The sequence below is a fragment of the Hoplias malabaricus genome, chromosome 13, assembly GCF_029633855.1.
Source record: "Hoplias malabaricus isolate fHopMal1 chromosome 13, fHopMal1.hap1, whole genome shotgun sequence".
NCBI classification, from domain to species: Eukaryota; Metazoa; Chordata; class Actinopteri; order Characiformes; family Erythrinidae; genus Hoplias; species Hoplias malabaricus.
Window position 1 is genome coordinate 31,244,556 of NC_089812.1, and position 15,048 is coordinate 31,259,603.

The following is a 15,048-nucleotide window of genomic DNA, read 5'->3' on the forward strand; positions in this document are numbered from 1 at the left end:
GCAGTTACAACAAAACGCCCTCCCTGATGGATGTTTGGCCAGAGTTAATGAACCAGGAGGCCTTGTATGCATGTGTATGTAAACAGTGATTGGAGTCCTCCCACCACTCTCTGTTCAGTTTCTTGTTTTGCTCAGAGCAGCTTCTGCTTGTGACTGACAGCTCATGAGCTTGTCGGCAAACGACTCCTCTAGGTTCACTTACTCAAATATGCATACGGACTATTTGACTGACATTTGCTATGACCAAAATGAGAGAGTGAAATATTATAGTGTATAATCTTAGCACGTTTAACTACACTTAAAAATAAATAATAATAAGAAGAATAATAATAGTGTATTCCAAGAAGCAGAATTAGTCTCTTAATTGGTTTACTTTAGCCCAAAGTTTATTTATATATTTATTGCTTGCTTAGTATCCTAATTAGTTAATCTAGTCATTGGTTTCACTGCGCCTGAACTGGATAAGTGGTTACAGACAATCAATCAATGAATGAAGTCATTGGTTTGCTGTTTCTTATTGCAACTGGCCTAACCATGCTCTGTTCACAAAAGAATAACATGACAGTGCTTAAAGGCTAAGCACCACTTAATGGATCTCCATGAATATTCCACATTATTTTAGTTACTGACATATATAAGTATGAATTAAAATGAAAATAGCAGCTTAATTTGCTTTAAAACTGACAATTTTATTAAATTGACGGGAAAAACCCGAGCTCGCTACGGAAATTCTTGAACGCAACCGTGACGTCACTGGTGGACAACAGCTGAACAACGCCGCGGTAAAACACCGTTATGACTGACTGTTATGACAGTATCTAGCTAAATAACCAACATTATTCATGACAATAGCCTAGCAATAAGCTAAACTCAAATTTAGAGGTACCGTTATTCTTGTAAATGTGATCGAAGTCGAACTCGAATTCATCCGACACTATAAACCTCCGTAATGCAGCTTCGTAGCCGAGTATAATCTGAGCCACCGAGTTTAGCGAGTCAAGCTAACGTTAACTAACACCAACTAAAACAGGCGAAGTGAGTGTCCTTACCCTGTTTACCTCCATGTTACAGAGGCTCTTGAACACCTTTCGTTGGTGTCCTTACATGCCCATATTGTTGGAAAAGCGCCAGTGAAATGAGCTACAGATAACGGAGTGAGCGGACGGTCCTTTCCAAAGTGCCCGTTTAAAGTGGACAAATTTAGTCCATTTTCTGGATATTTTGGGAACTAACGGTCTTTAAAAACCTTATTCCTTGAATTAGTAAGAAATAACATGTTTTCTGACTATCAATAAACACAAGGTAGGAACTCAAATTCCACTGTATTTATTTAACACTTTCATAGCTGGTGCTTAGCCTTTAAGAAGTCTTAATTTAGTCTAATGTATGTGTTTAAGTTGGAACTTTCAATGTAACGTTAAATTTCTAGTTTTAAACACTGCATTACCAAGCCTTTTATTAACCGTGTTGTAGCCAGTATTGTAAAATTATTTGCAACATCAGATTTGTCCCTCTTCATGAATTAGGTCAGTTGACCTCTCTCATTCACAAAATGAATGGTATTTATGGGATCTTATTTTCTTTACTTTGAAAATCCCTAAGCTATTAACAGTTAATCACTGGGTTGAATTGACTTATTTACCACAATGTGACATGTCACCTCACGTGTCCTCTTCCAGTTACCGTGGCCAGGCTACCAGAGCCGCTTCGCCATGGACCCCCGCATTATGAGCCACCAGGCAGCCATGGCTTACAACCTGAACCTGAGGCCAGCGGCCAGTCGAGCATCTCCTGTCTTATACGGCCTGAGTCAGCCCTCTCCACTCGGCCTGACCCAAGCTCCCACCACAGACAAAGAGCTGCTCCCGGAACCCAGCGGAAACGGTACCGTACTCTCAGACATAATTGTTTTGGAGGAAAAGGTTTCACAGTACATGCTAGTTGTTGTTGTCGTCTTTCCTTGAATCCCTTCGCTCATCACTAGAGTTTGTAGATGCTTGCTGTAAATGAGATTCAGTGGTGTTGAAGGGGGTGTAATAATGTGGCTTACATAAGGTGCTCGCTTTCAGTGCATGTAGCATCATCCTGCTTAAAATATCCAAAGACATGCCAAGTGTAGACTGTTTGACACTAGGGTCTGATAATTTGACAACAGTGCTTTGGCTAGCTCTAGTCTCCCCTTAAAAAAAAGCCAAGTTTACAGCTTTGTTTATGCAGGAGTTTATTATAACTGCTTATTCCAATGAGAAATGCCAAGCTGCAGCTGGGAAGATCTTTGAAATGCAGCTGTGCTCTTCAAAATGTGGCTGTGTTTCTGAAACAGCGATATGGTGTTTGATTAATGTAGTAGAGCATCCCCTGAGCCTGATGTGGTGGGGTGCTTTCATACGGCGCCATTAGCGTGACGTGCTGTTTGTGGCGCTAATGTACTGATGTGCTGTGCTCATCACAGGGAAGGTTGACATTAATGGAAAAGTGGAGCATAGCAGGCTGCTGACACCTGAAAGGAAGGCTCCTGAACTGAAGGAGAAACAGGTACCTGTCTACCCTTCTATTATTAGACAGCTAACACTTATATGAGGAAAAGGCTCCTCTACATCGTAATCTGCTTTCGTCTTTAAAAAGGGAACTTGAGAGTATTTGTATGAGCTGATTAACTCCTTGGGTCTGCTAACGATGGGGGTCCCCTTCTCAACAGGGAGAGCCAGAGCCAGCTCAGAACAAAAGCCCAGAGACTCATGCCAGCATGGGCTTCCCTCCCGGCCGTCTCCTGCGTAAAGAACCATCAGCCCAACGTTCACTCAACTTCCACCTGGCCCCTCCCCACCCAGGCTTCGCTCCCCTTCCCGCCGGCGGTCCTTTCCCGCAGCAGTATGGCCTCCCGAGACCCCCGCTCCGCATGCAGGCTCAGCACCCAGGGCCCATGCACCCACAGCACCCTCAGTCCTCCGCTTTCCCTCCATCCTTCTTCAGCAGTCACCCAATGGGTCAGCGGGGCCTGCAGTCTCCTGGGCTGGAGGGGATGGATGGAGCGGAGGGCATTGTGGGACCTGTGCCGGAGGAGCTGAAGAACGTAGTTAGAGGCCTGGCCCCTCAGCCCCAACCACAAACACATCAGCAACCCATGCGCCTCAACAGCTTCGGGGAGGAGAGCCTGGACTCTCTGCTGGGAGATACTCTAGGTATGTTTCTTTACAGAAAACAGTAGTTTTATGCAAAATGTGGATGCTATATGAGGATTTATTCATTTTTGACATGGAAAAAGAACAAAAAAAAACAAACATTTCTTACAGCGAATACACTGCATGCGATGTTCCAGTCGCAGTGTCACTTGGCTTCTGCTTTATTGTGCTTTCTCATTGTACATTTGCTGCACAGAGTCTACAATAAATGCTTCCACACGCACTCAAAAGGCTGTGAATTGTTTCTTCAGATGGCCAGGGCTGTTCAGGCCTCGATGCTCTGGGTCCGCAACAGCAGGCAGCACGTTTGGGACAGTGGAACGACTCTGGGCCCTTCCTGCAGGGCGCTGGGCCTCCGTTCCCACTACCTCAACAGCTGGCTCACCTCGGCCAACCAGGCCTGAGACTCCCCCAGCAGCTCCTGCGGGCCAACTGGGGCCTGGGTCCCGCCACAGAGGATGAGCCCCGCCAACCCATACCCAGGTCAGTCACAGCCGGACCGGCACATTGGGCTTAAGTCTTGCTTGCAGGCACAGATGAGTGGATATTAATGTAGACTCGTGTACACATCCCCCATAGAAATCTGTCAAATGCAGTCTGTGTTGGGTTAGATAAAGCTCCTTTTCCGACTCTTTTCTTTTCCTTCTCCCACTCTCCGTCTGCAGGTATCCTGGCCTGCTGCGAGAGATGCTCCCTCAGGAGCCTTTTGAGCAGCGAGATGCTGCCGACATGCCACCCCCTCAGTCCCGGCTGCTACAGTACAGGCAAGTCCAGCAGCCCCGGAGCCCGGGAGAACTGCCCTCTCCATCGTCCACCGCCTCCAACACACACAACCACACTCTGGCCCCAGGGGTATTCCCTTATCCAGAGACCAGTCGTGATCTCCCCTCCATGCAGCCCTTTCACCAGCATCAGGCCTTCGGCCAGGCCGCCTTCCCTCTGCCCCCAGAGCATGCGGCCGGACCCCTGCCTGTCAAGTACATCCTCCCTGAAGCCCACTGGCCCCATGCTGGTCTACAGAGCCAGGTGCTGGGCCCTGCTCTGCCCTTCGGCTTACAGTCTATGGCCCCCCGGCAGGAGCAGGGCCCCCTTGGGCAGCTGCAGCACCAGCAGCAGAAACAACAACAGCAGCAGCAGCAGCAGCTCCAGGCCCAACAGACAACCCTGCACAGTGTAGAAGAGGTGTGAATGTTTCTGGTGTCTGTAGGTTTCTATTAGAGTTGGTATTTATTTTTTTTAAATACTACTTAAGAACCTAAGATGGCTTTTCAAAAATACCTCACACCCTCACTGCTCCATTTACTTTTTGCTAATTCCTTTTTCTGCCTTTCACATCCAGTATGAACCTCGAGGTCCTGGTCGGCCCCTGTACCAGAGGCGCATCTCTTCCAGCTCTCCTCAGCCGTACCCGGAGAGCGTGGTCCAGTGTAAGGACCCTCAGGACCACCCCACACCCTCCTACAGATATCCCCCAGCAGACCTGTGGCCCGGCACCAGTGGCCCCGGTCCTGGCCCCAATCCGGGCCCCGCTCCTCTCCATAACATTCCATGCAATGGAGCGAGCCACCTCGTCCCTCACAGGGACATTTTAGGTGAGTTAGCGAAACAGCGTCTACTCATGGGTTGTTACTTTACTTCCAGGACTGCAGTTTTAGTGGATTCCTTTGAGAAAGGATGTTTAGTGCTCCATATTCAAACTTAAGCAACAATAATGCTGGATTCTTCTCCTTTATTGACTGGCGTTTAAGCTCCGAGAATTCAGTCAGACCTTTAAAGACAAAATATAGATATATTGGAGTGCAAATTTGAGATTTATTGTCCCCTGTGAAATAAATCAATCTTTCATACCAAACCCACGATAAATAGACTTCTAGGAACAGTCCAAAATTATTTGGAATTAAATCTTATTGTATTAATCTACATTCAAATCTAAGGCAACATCTAGAGAGGAAGGGAGAGAGAGAGAGGAAGGGAGAGAGAGAGAGGAAGGGAGAGAGAGAGAGGAAGGGAGAGAGAGAGAGGAAGGGAGAGAGAGAGAGGAAGGGAGAGAGAGAGAGGAAGGGAGAGAGAGAGAGGAAGGAAGGGAGAGAGAGAGGGGAGAGAGGGGAAGGGGGGGAGAGAGGAAGGGGGGAGAGAGAGAGAGAGAGGAAGGGGGAGAGAGAGAGAGAGGAAGGGAGAGAGAGGGGAAGGGAGAGAGAGGGGAAGGGAGAGAAAGAGAGAGAGGAAGGGGGAGAGAGAGAGAGAGGAAGGAAGGGGAGAGAGAGAGAGGAAGGAAGGGAGAGAGAGAGGAAGGAAGGGAGAGAGAGAGGAAGGAAGGGAGAGAGAGAGAGAGGAAGGGGGAGAGAGAGAGAGAGAGGAAGGGGGAGAGAGAGGGAAGGAGAGAGAGAGAGAGAGAGAGAGAGAGAGGAAGGAAGGGAGAGAGAGAGAGAGGAAGGGGGAGAGAGAGAGGAAGGAAGGGAGAGAGAGGGGGAGAGAGGGGAAGGGGGAGAGAGAGAGAGAGAAGGGGGAGAGAGAGAGGAAGGGGGAGAGAGAGAGGAAGGGGGAGAGAGAGAGAGAGGAAGGGGGGAGAGAGAGAGGAAGGGGGAGAGAGAGAGGAAGGGGGAGAGAGAGGAAGGGGGAGAGAGAGAGGAAGGGGGGAGAGAGAGGAAGGGGGAGAGAGAGGAAGGGGGAGAGAGAGGAAGGGGGAGAGAGAGGAAGGGGGAGAGAGAGAGAGAGAGGAGGAAGGGGAGAGAGAGAGAGAGGAAGGGAGAGAGAGGGGAAGGGAGAGAGAGGGGAAGGGAGAGAAAGAGAGAGAGGAAGGGGGAGAGAGAGGAAGGGAGAGAGAGAGGAGGGGAAGGGAGAGAGGGAGAGAGAGAGAGGAAGGGGGAGAGAGAGAGAGAGAGGAAGGGAGAGAGAGGGGAAGGGAGAGAAAGAGAGAGAGGAAGGGGGAGAGAGAGGAAGGGGGAGAGAGAGGAAGGGGGAGAGAGAGGAAGGAGAGAGAGAGGAGGGGAAGGGAGAGAGAGAGAGGAAGGAAGGGAGAGAGAGAGAGAGGAAGGAAGGGAGAGAGAGAGAGAGGAAGGAAGGGAGAGAGAGAGAGAGGAAGAAGGGAGAGAGAGAGAGGAGGAAGGGAGAGAGAGAGGAAGGAAGGGAGAGAGAGAGGAAGGAAGGGAGAGAGAGAGGAAGGAAGGGAGAGAGAGAGAGAGAGAGAGGAAGGAAGGGAGAGAGAGAGGAAGGAAGGGAGAGAGAGAGGAAGGAAGGGAGAGAGAGAGGAAGGAAGGGAGAGAGAGAGGAAGGAAGGGAGAGAGAGGAAGGGGGAGAGAGAGAGAGAGAGGAAGGGAGAGAGAGAGAGAGAGGAAGGGGGAGAGAGAGGAAGGGAGAGAGAGAGAGGAAGGGAGAGAGAGAGAGAGAGAGAGGAAGGGGGAGAGAGAGGAAGGGGGAGAGAGAGGAAGGGAGAGAGAGAGAGGAAGGGAGAGAGAGAGAGAGGAAGGGAGAGAGAGAGAGAGGAAGGGAGAGAGAGAGAGAGGAAGGGAGAGAGAGAGAGGAAGGAAGGGAGAGAGAGGGGGAGAGAGGGGAAGGGGGGGAGAGAGAGAGAGAGGAAGGGGGAGAGAGAGAGGAAGGGGGAGAGAGAGAGGAAGGGGGAGAGAGAGGAAGGGAGAGAGAGAGGGGAAGGGAGAGAGAGAGAGAGAGAGGAAGGGGGAGAGAGAGGAAGGGAGAGAGAGAGAGAGAGGAAGGGGGAGAGAGAGAGAGAGAGGAAGGGAGAGAGAGAGAGAGAGGAAGGGAGAGAGAGAGAGAGGAAGGAAGGGAGAGAGAGAGGGAGAGAGGGGAAGGGGGAGAGAGAGAGAGGGGAAGGAAGGGAGAGAGAGAGGGGAAGGGGGAGAGAGAGAGAGAGGAAGGAAGGGAGAGAGAGGGGAAGGGAGAGAGAGGGGAAGGGAGAGAGAGAGAGAGAGAGAGGAAGGGGGAGAGAGAGGAAGGGAGAGAGAGAGAGAGAGGAAGGGAGAGAGAGGAAGGGGGAGAGAGAGAGAGAGAGAGAGGAAGGGAGAGAGAGGGGAAGGGAGAGAGAGAGAGAGGAAGGGGGAGAGAGAGAGAGAGAGAGAGAGAGGAAGGGGGAGAGAGAGAGAGGAAGGGAGAGAGAGGAAGGGAGAGAGAGAGGGAGAGAGGGGAAGAGAGAGGGAGAGAGGGGAAGGGAGAGAGAGAGAGAGGAAGGGAGAGAGAGAGAGGAAGGGAGAGAGAGGGGAAGGGGGAGAGAGAGAGAGAGAGGGGAAGGGAGAGAGAGAGAGAGAGGAAGGGAGAGAGAGAGAGAGGAAGGGAGAGAGAGAGAGAGGAAGGGAGAGAGAGAGGGAGGGAGAGAGAGGGGAAGGGAGAGAGAGAGAGAGAGGGGAAGGGAGAGAGAGAGAGAGAGAGAGAGGAAGGGGGAGAGAGAGAGAGGAAGGGAGAGAGAGAGAGGGGAAGGGAGAGAGAGAGAGAGAGGGGAAGGGAGAGAGAGAGAGGGGAAGGGAGAGAGAGGGGGGGGGGAAGGGAGAGAGAGAGGGAGAGAGGAAGGGAGAGAGAGGGAGTGAGAGGGAGGAAGGGAGAGAGAGAGGAAGGGAGAGAGAAAAGGAGAGGGAGAGATTGATTTACTGACTCTGTGGCTTCTTAAAAGACATTAGACTGGTTTTGAGCACGCAAACAGACTTGAGAGCTAGCAATGGGTAGGGAAACATCCTCAGAATTTTATAAAATTTCAGTTGCCTTTAAATGTGCATTGGCTTTGTACGAGTTCACCACTTTCACTCTGTAATATGTGGGAAGGAATGTGCAAATGATATTTTATACTGGTCCATGGTCTAATAATCAAAGCTTCAGAGCTGCATGATTATATTTACAGAACACAAAACTTGTGACTCTTTTGATTTACGTTTTTTAAGCAGAATGTGGGTAAATATTTTGTTAAATATTTTAAACCTCTAAACTGTAAGTGTCTGCTACTGCTCTCTCAGTTTCTAAGGCGATGAATGCTGCGGAGGAGCACAGCCAGGCCGAGTGTCTGCAGCAGCCGCCCCACCCTACTAGTCTCAGTTCTCTTCAGCACCACGGACAGTTCCCACCTCTCATGCCCAGCAAGCAGACACCTCCGGACCCTGGAGGAGGGGACAACACCAGCCCAGGAGGCCCCCAGGCCTCTACTCACTCCAAGCCCCCCACCATGTCCTACGCCAGCGCCCTCCGAGCCCCACCCAAACCCCGGCCACTGCCCGAGCAGGTCAAAAAGAACAGTGACCCCATCTCTCTGTTAAAAGACCTTAGCATAGGGAGTTCAAATAGTAGCAATGGGTATTACTCGTATTTTAAATAAGTCAATATATATGAAATATATACAGCTGTTAAAGTGAAAACGATAAAAAAAAATAGAATAACATTCTAAAAAAAAAAAAAAACCTCAACAATAAAAAATAAAAAAAAAAGTCTTTTGATTTTGTCGGATAGTTAGACTTTTGCGTTTTATTATTTTTTACTTACTTTAGTTAGTTGGTTCTTTTACAGTTTGACATCTGTGGTTTTACAAACAAAAATCAGCGTATATATCAAGAAATACCAAAATGGTGAAGAAAAACACACAAAAAATTTATGAAAACAAAAAAAAGATTTTTAAAAACACAGTGAATCGGTTGACCACTGAGCTGCCCGTCTTTCTTTTCCTATAATTATGTCTGCTCTCTTTGCATCAATTATAAGAAGTAAACTTGTTGAAGTGATAACCCCCCACCACCCAAGCTGGCTTTTTTTATGATGAGTTCCTTAATCATGATCAGTGTGTTTTCTTGTGCCAGCAGCTGAGTGGTGAACCGACTCATACAAAATATTATAAAAAGTTGTATAGCTGTAGACAAACTTTTTTCTCAAACTGTACATAAGAATAAAGAAATAAAAGAGACGAATGCTGGGTGCTTCATTTCCCCACAACACTGGAAAACCCACCTCTCTGTGTTCACGGTGCACCACTTGGTGAGAATGAAACACTTGAGTTTGTTAGGGATGCACTGATATGGGAACTGTGGGCATATGCAGACATCTTGTTTTTCTCTGATCCAAAAACTTTAAAAATGGATTTTTACCGGACTAGTTTTTATAGAGAATTATCACATTTATTGGCACACGGACACTGTTTAGTTCTCAAAGCAAAGATCTACACTGTAAAAAATGTCTTGTAAATTTTACAGTAAAATACTGGCAGCAGTGTTCCCAGGCATTTAACTATTTTTACAGGAACACTACTGTATTTCAAATTTACAGCATATTACTGTAATTGAATAATACAATAATTTACTGTAAATACTGTGATTTTACAGTAAAATACTGGCAGCAGAGTTCCCAGCCATTTACTGTATTTTTACAGGAACACTACTGTATTTCAAATTTACAGCATATTACTGTAATTGAATAATACAATAATTTACTGTAAATACTGTGATTTTACAGTAAAATAGTGGCAGCAGTGTTCCCAGCCATTTACTGTATTTTTACAGGAACACTACTGTATTTCAAATTTGCAGCACATTACTGTAATTGAATAATACCATCATTTACTGTAAATACTGTGATTTTACAGTAAAATACTGGCAGCAGTGTTCCCAGCCATTTACCGTATTTTTAAAGGAACACTACTGTATTTCAAATTTACAGCATATTACTGTAATTGAATAATACAATAATTTACTGTAAATACTGTGATTTTACAGTAAAATACTGGCAGCAGAGTTCCCAGCCATTTACTGTATTTTTACAGGAACACTACTGTATTTCAAAGCCATTTACTGTATTTTTACAGGAACACTACTGTATTTCAAATTTACAGCATATTACTGTAATTGAATAATACAATAATTTACTGTAAATACTGTGATTTTACAGTAAAATAGTGGCAGCAGTGTTCCCAGCCATTTACTGTATTTTTACAGGAACACTACTGTATTTCAAATTTGCAGCACATTACTGTAATTGAATAATACCATCATTTACTGTAAATACTGTGATTTTACAGTAAAATAGTGGCAGCAGTGTTCCCAGCCATTTACTGTATTTTTAAAGGAACACTACTGTATTTCAAATTTACAGCATATTACTGTAATTGAATAATACAATAATTTACTGTAAATACTGTGATTTTACAGTAAAATACTGGCAGCAGAGTTCCCAGCCATTTACTGTATTTTTACAGGAACACTACTTTATTTCAAATTTGCAGCACATTACTGTAATTGAATAATACCATCATTTACTGTAAATACTGTGAATTTACGGCAATTTTTACAGTGTACTAGTATGACTCCGATAGTACTGCATCCTTACATTTAACAGGCACTGATTTCTGCAAAAGTGGACAAACGTGTGAACGCACAACCTCACTGACTCCACCCAAAGAATGAGGTTATGGTCATCTATCAGAACACACTTTCACTGCTCCACAGCCCAGTGCTAGAGGGCTTAATCCCCCTCTGGTCAGTGCTTGGCTTTGAGCATAATGAATTTAGGCCTTAGGTGTGATGATTTAGCCGTGAAGTTGCACATCATTAACAAATTTGATGGTTGTAAGCTTTCACTGTTCACTACACTAGTGTTTTCCCTCCAGTGCACAACTGAAAATACATTAAGTCCTTGAACAGTTTTTAAAGATATAACCAGACTTTTTCATTTCATTGGTTATAAGACAAAGGAGACGTGGAAAATGAGTCCTAAATTATTGTTTTTTTAATATAAAGAGTCTACACAGGTAGTCCCGACTCCCTACTTACAGGACTTGAAGGATCTGCTGCTAACATGTTGGTGCCAGACAACACGGGACCCAAAGCGTGCCCATGCCTTGATGGTCCAGAGCTGTTTTGTTGGTGTGAGGGGAGAGTTACAATCATCAGGCGAGTAGTTTTAACTGTGACTGACCTGTGCATATGTTTTATATTTGTGAACAACGCCATAAAACACCAGATATTACTCTTTTCTGGTGAATGGCCAGCCTCTGACGCAGTTGTGATTATAGTGTGCATCTATACAATTCTTTGTACAGTACAGTGCAAGAGAAAATGAGATTTAAAACAAAGCTGTGTATCCGAGCAGTAACTTTATTCGCTCAAAAAAACCCTAATATTAGAATAAAAACATTACAGTAAGGTTGATTTTATTTTATTTAATGTCAACTGGGTTAACCCCTTCCAAATCTCTCCTCGTGTGGTAGTATTTGACGTTATCAAGTGTGCAGTTGATTTAACAAATCCACATGATTGTGTGTGTGTGTGTGTATACTTGATCATGTGGATTTGTTAAATCAACCGCACACTCGATAACCTTGATTTTTTAATTATTATTTTATTATATATAACTGTATACACACACAAACCATGTCTACTTAGAAAATACATTATTTTAAATAAAAATAATAATCTTCTTAGGTGCCCTAGACTTTTGCACAGTACCCCATGTCCCAATACCTCAGGCAAGGCTTTCTCTTACATAAACTAATGCGACAGGAGGCTTTTGTTACATGCCATGATGTAATATGGAGGCACAGTTAAACAGAACAACCTTAACACCGTATTAAATAACAAATCATCAGTACATTTTATTAAAGAGATTCAAGGAATGATTAGAGAAAGTTAAACAGCGAAAAGAAAAAGGAACCGGACCTTAAAGAAACATTTCAACGTTTACTAGAAACACAACACTGAACTGACTATATATTCCTCAGCTTTTCTCAATAAAACCAACGCGTTATTATGTGGTATTCACCCAGTAAACAATTAGCCGTTGATTCAATGTTGAAATAATGCAATGACTGCAGTCTAATCAACGTTCTCTTAAGGTTGAAAATGAAAGTTGAAAAGACGACTATTAGACGTATTTTGGACGTCCATTGACGTTATTAATTGATCCCGAAATAAATTACTTGTATAAAATGCGTTTTGGACGTCCACTGACGTTATCGATTGGTCACCACTTAACTAACTTACTAAGATGGATTTTGGATGTCCATTGACGTTTAAAATATGTCCTTGACGGACAGACTATTTTAGACCTGTTTTGAACGTCCAGGGACGTTCCTTGTTTACTGGGAAGAGTTTTCCCTCTTTGCTCCAATCAGGAAAAGCTTGGAGATGATTTGTTTGTCAGGTATCGATGTTGGATCATTTCCAACTCATCCTTTTAAAATGCTTTAAAAAGTGCTGCATCAGCCCCGAGAATGCTGCCCGCTCTGGTGTTTGGCGTTAGATTTGGTAAACCTGGTCTCATGTACAGCTAATTGAGTGCTTCCCCTTCTATTGGCAGTGTTTTTCTATGAAGATTAATATTGGCCGTGTACAGTTAACGCCTGTCTCATCAGTGGGCACGCTCAATGTAGCTGAATTCCCCAATTAGTAACGCTGTCTGGACACCCTTGGACATATTGTGTTCCTAGTTCCTACACTCATTAGTCATTTTTATCAGGTAGCCCTGTCATATTAGTGCACTAGGCAGGTGTACTCCATTTATCAAAGAGAAGGGACCACCAAAGGACCACTGCTGAGTGGATGTTATTGAGTGCTAGTAGTAGTCTCAGCTCAGCAGTGGCACTGACGGAGAGTTATTTGTCGTCCGATCAGGTGTGTGCTAACTTTTTACGACTCTGAACCAGACAACACCCACTGGTTTTTTGATGGGCCGGCAGAGTGCAGGGGGTGTCGTTATATTTCTGTTGTCTCTGTAAAACAATGCTGTAACATAAAGCAATTGACATCCATTAATGTGAGCTTTGGGACTGAGAGTGGCATAAAGTCTATGACAAGTGTGTTTTTTGAGTATTCTGAGGCCTTGTTTAGGTGGCTGTCAAAGCTAAAACCCTGACCTCTTACATAACTCTGGAAGGGAAAAGTATTAGTGAATGTTTTCATTAGAAAACTGGAGAGAAAAAAGAAACAGAAGTCATTCATTGTCATTTGAAGTTACAGAAACGAAATGCTAGTTATATTTATTTAATTTCTGCATAAAATACAATAGCAAGGGGGAAACTAGTATAGTGGAACCTCTACCTACGAACTTGATCTGTTCCGTGATGCGGTTCGTAAGTGGAAAAGTTAGTTTCTCGAGTCAATTGTCCCCATTTAAAATAATGAAAAAGCAATTAATGCGTTCCAGCCCCCGCCCCGAAAGTCACCCTTTTTGCACTGATGTATGTTTACAACACTCTCAAATTAGTAAAAAAAAAATACATGTAGCGTTACTAAAAATAAAAGAAAAATACCGTGGTAACAGTAATAAAAAAGAAATAAAGTTGTAAGTGGTTACACATCGCTACCTTGAAGACGTGACGACTGGCTGGAGGAGTAACACAGGCCCTGGCTGTATGACGGGAGGTGGGGGGTGGGTGGAATAACGGAGAGTAGGCGGCGAATGTGGGGAGACGAAGCGTAGATACGGCTTAACTTAGCACAAATTTCGATGTCGGCTATTTACACTAATGCTAAAATGCTAAAGCTACAATGTGCTAATCTTAAAAGCTCACTCAAGTCTGGGCGCTGGGAGACTCGCCTATTGGGGTCAGTGGCTATTTCCAGCCGCCGGCTCGGCGGAGGCTCAGGTTCGTTTCTAGTCATGGTTCGTTGGTGGAGGCAAAAAATATTCAAATGCCTGGTTCGTATCTTGGAAAGTTCGTTAGTATAGGTTCGACTGTATTTTCACTCATAATGCCACCGCTGAGGTAACTCGAGGCGTTACTGGTACCAGAGCTGTTGGTAAGTAGGACAGCTTTGGCGCCACACAGTCCGTACTCTAAATAAATATAAACAGAAAACAAGTGTCTTAAAAGGAATGGAAGCTGTTGTAAAGACAAATTTGTCTCATTTAAATATTAAAGGTTTAATATTTAATTAATTTGTTGAGGAGTTTGCGTAATCCTCTGGTAAAGGTTTTCCTCTGACACTGAAACATGAAAATCTTGATGATGTAGAAGGTGAATCATGGTTGAGAGTAAATACAGTTTGTTCTTTTTAATATTGGAATTAGAGTTTAATCTTCTCTTTTAGAGTCATTAGTCACAATCACAGGTCCACATTAAAGCATGCATTAGCCTAGGGTGACCAGACGTCCTCTTTTACCCGGACATGTCCTCCTTTTTAGACTTAAAAAAATGTCCGGGCGGAATTTCACAAACGTCCGGGATTTTGTTTTTCTAGAGCTTACATAGAACTTCGAGAAGTTTCGTTCACAAACTAGCCCCGCCCTCCCCTACTCCGATTGGTTCGCTTGAGTGAGAAGGGGGCGTGGTGAAGTAGCCTAAAATCTTCTGATTGGACGGTCTGACTGTAGAGCTACCGTTATTGGTCGATAACCTTCTCTGTAAACATTTAATTGGTCAGTCTGCACGTCAGTAGCTGTCGTCTTCCCCCCCAAGAGTGTCCTCTTTTTCACCTTCTCAGATCTGGTCACCCTAATTAGCCTCTAGCTAGGTTTTCGTAGCTAACATCTTCCACTTTAATTAATCAAGTGAGGTGGCCTTTAATCTGCACTTTTAAAAGATTCCTGTCTCTACATTTTTAAAATAAATAAATAATGAAGCTAAATCATCACCTGAATTGTTTTTTTTTTTTTTTTAGTTTTATTTCATAAACATAAGTTAGCTGTTAGCGTTAGCACAAAAAAGAGCTATGCTAACAATCTCCATAGCAACAGTGAAAGACCATGAGAAAAAAAAGAGAAGCTTATCAAATATAAATGTGTTTACCTTTTAATAACTCTAACATCACATCACTGCTGAACATAAATGATGGTGTTGTAGCTTTTTGTGATAAATCGGCAATAAGCTATAAATGTGGTACAGATGTAATAAACTGGCAGCTCACTGTGTCCTGTACAGTTCATGCACTTGCTTTTAGAGAACAGAAGA

General features: G+C 44.5%; 1 protein-coding gene across 3 annotated transcripts in view; it reads left to right on the forward strand.

Annotated features, from left to right (window-relative positions):
* The window catches only part of helz (helicase with zinc finger), a 51,018-nt gene extending 41,953 nt beyond the window's left edge, over positions 1-9,065 (forward strand). For all 3 annotated transcript variants that reach the window (XM_066641840.1, XM_066641842.1, XM_066641841.1), the window contains 7 exons: positions 1,680-1,884; positions 2,453-2,535; positions 2,699-3,182; positions 3,434-3,665; positions 3,848-4,364; positions 4,522-4,774; positions 8,138-9,065. In XM_066641840.1, the coding sequence (XP_066497937.1) occupies positions 1,680-1,884; positions 2,453-2,535; positions 2,699-3,182; positions 3,434-3,665; positions 3,848-4,364; positions 4,522-4,774; positions 8,138-8,493 (2,130 nt within the window). In that variant the 3' untranslated portion in view covers positions 8,494-9,065. The remainder of the gene's footprint in view (positions 1-1,679; positions 1,885-2,452; positions 2,536-2,698; positions 3,183-3,433; positions 3,666-3,847; positions 4,365-4,521; positions 4,775-8,137) is intronic.
* The last annotated feature ends 5,983 nt before the right edge of the window (positions 9,066-15,048 follow it).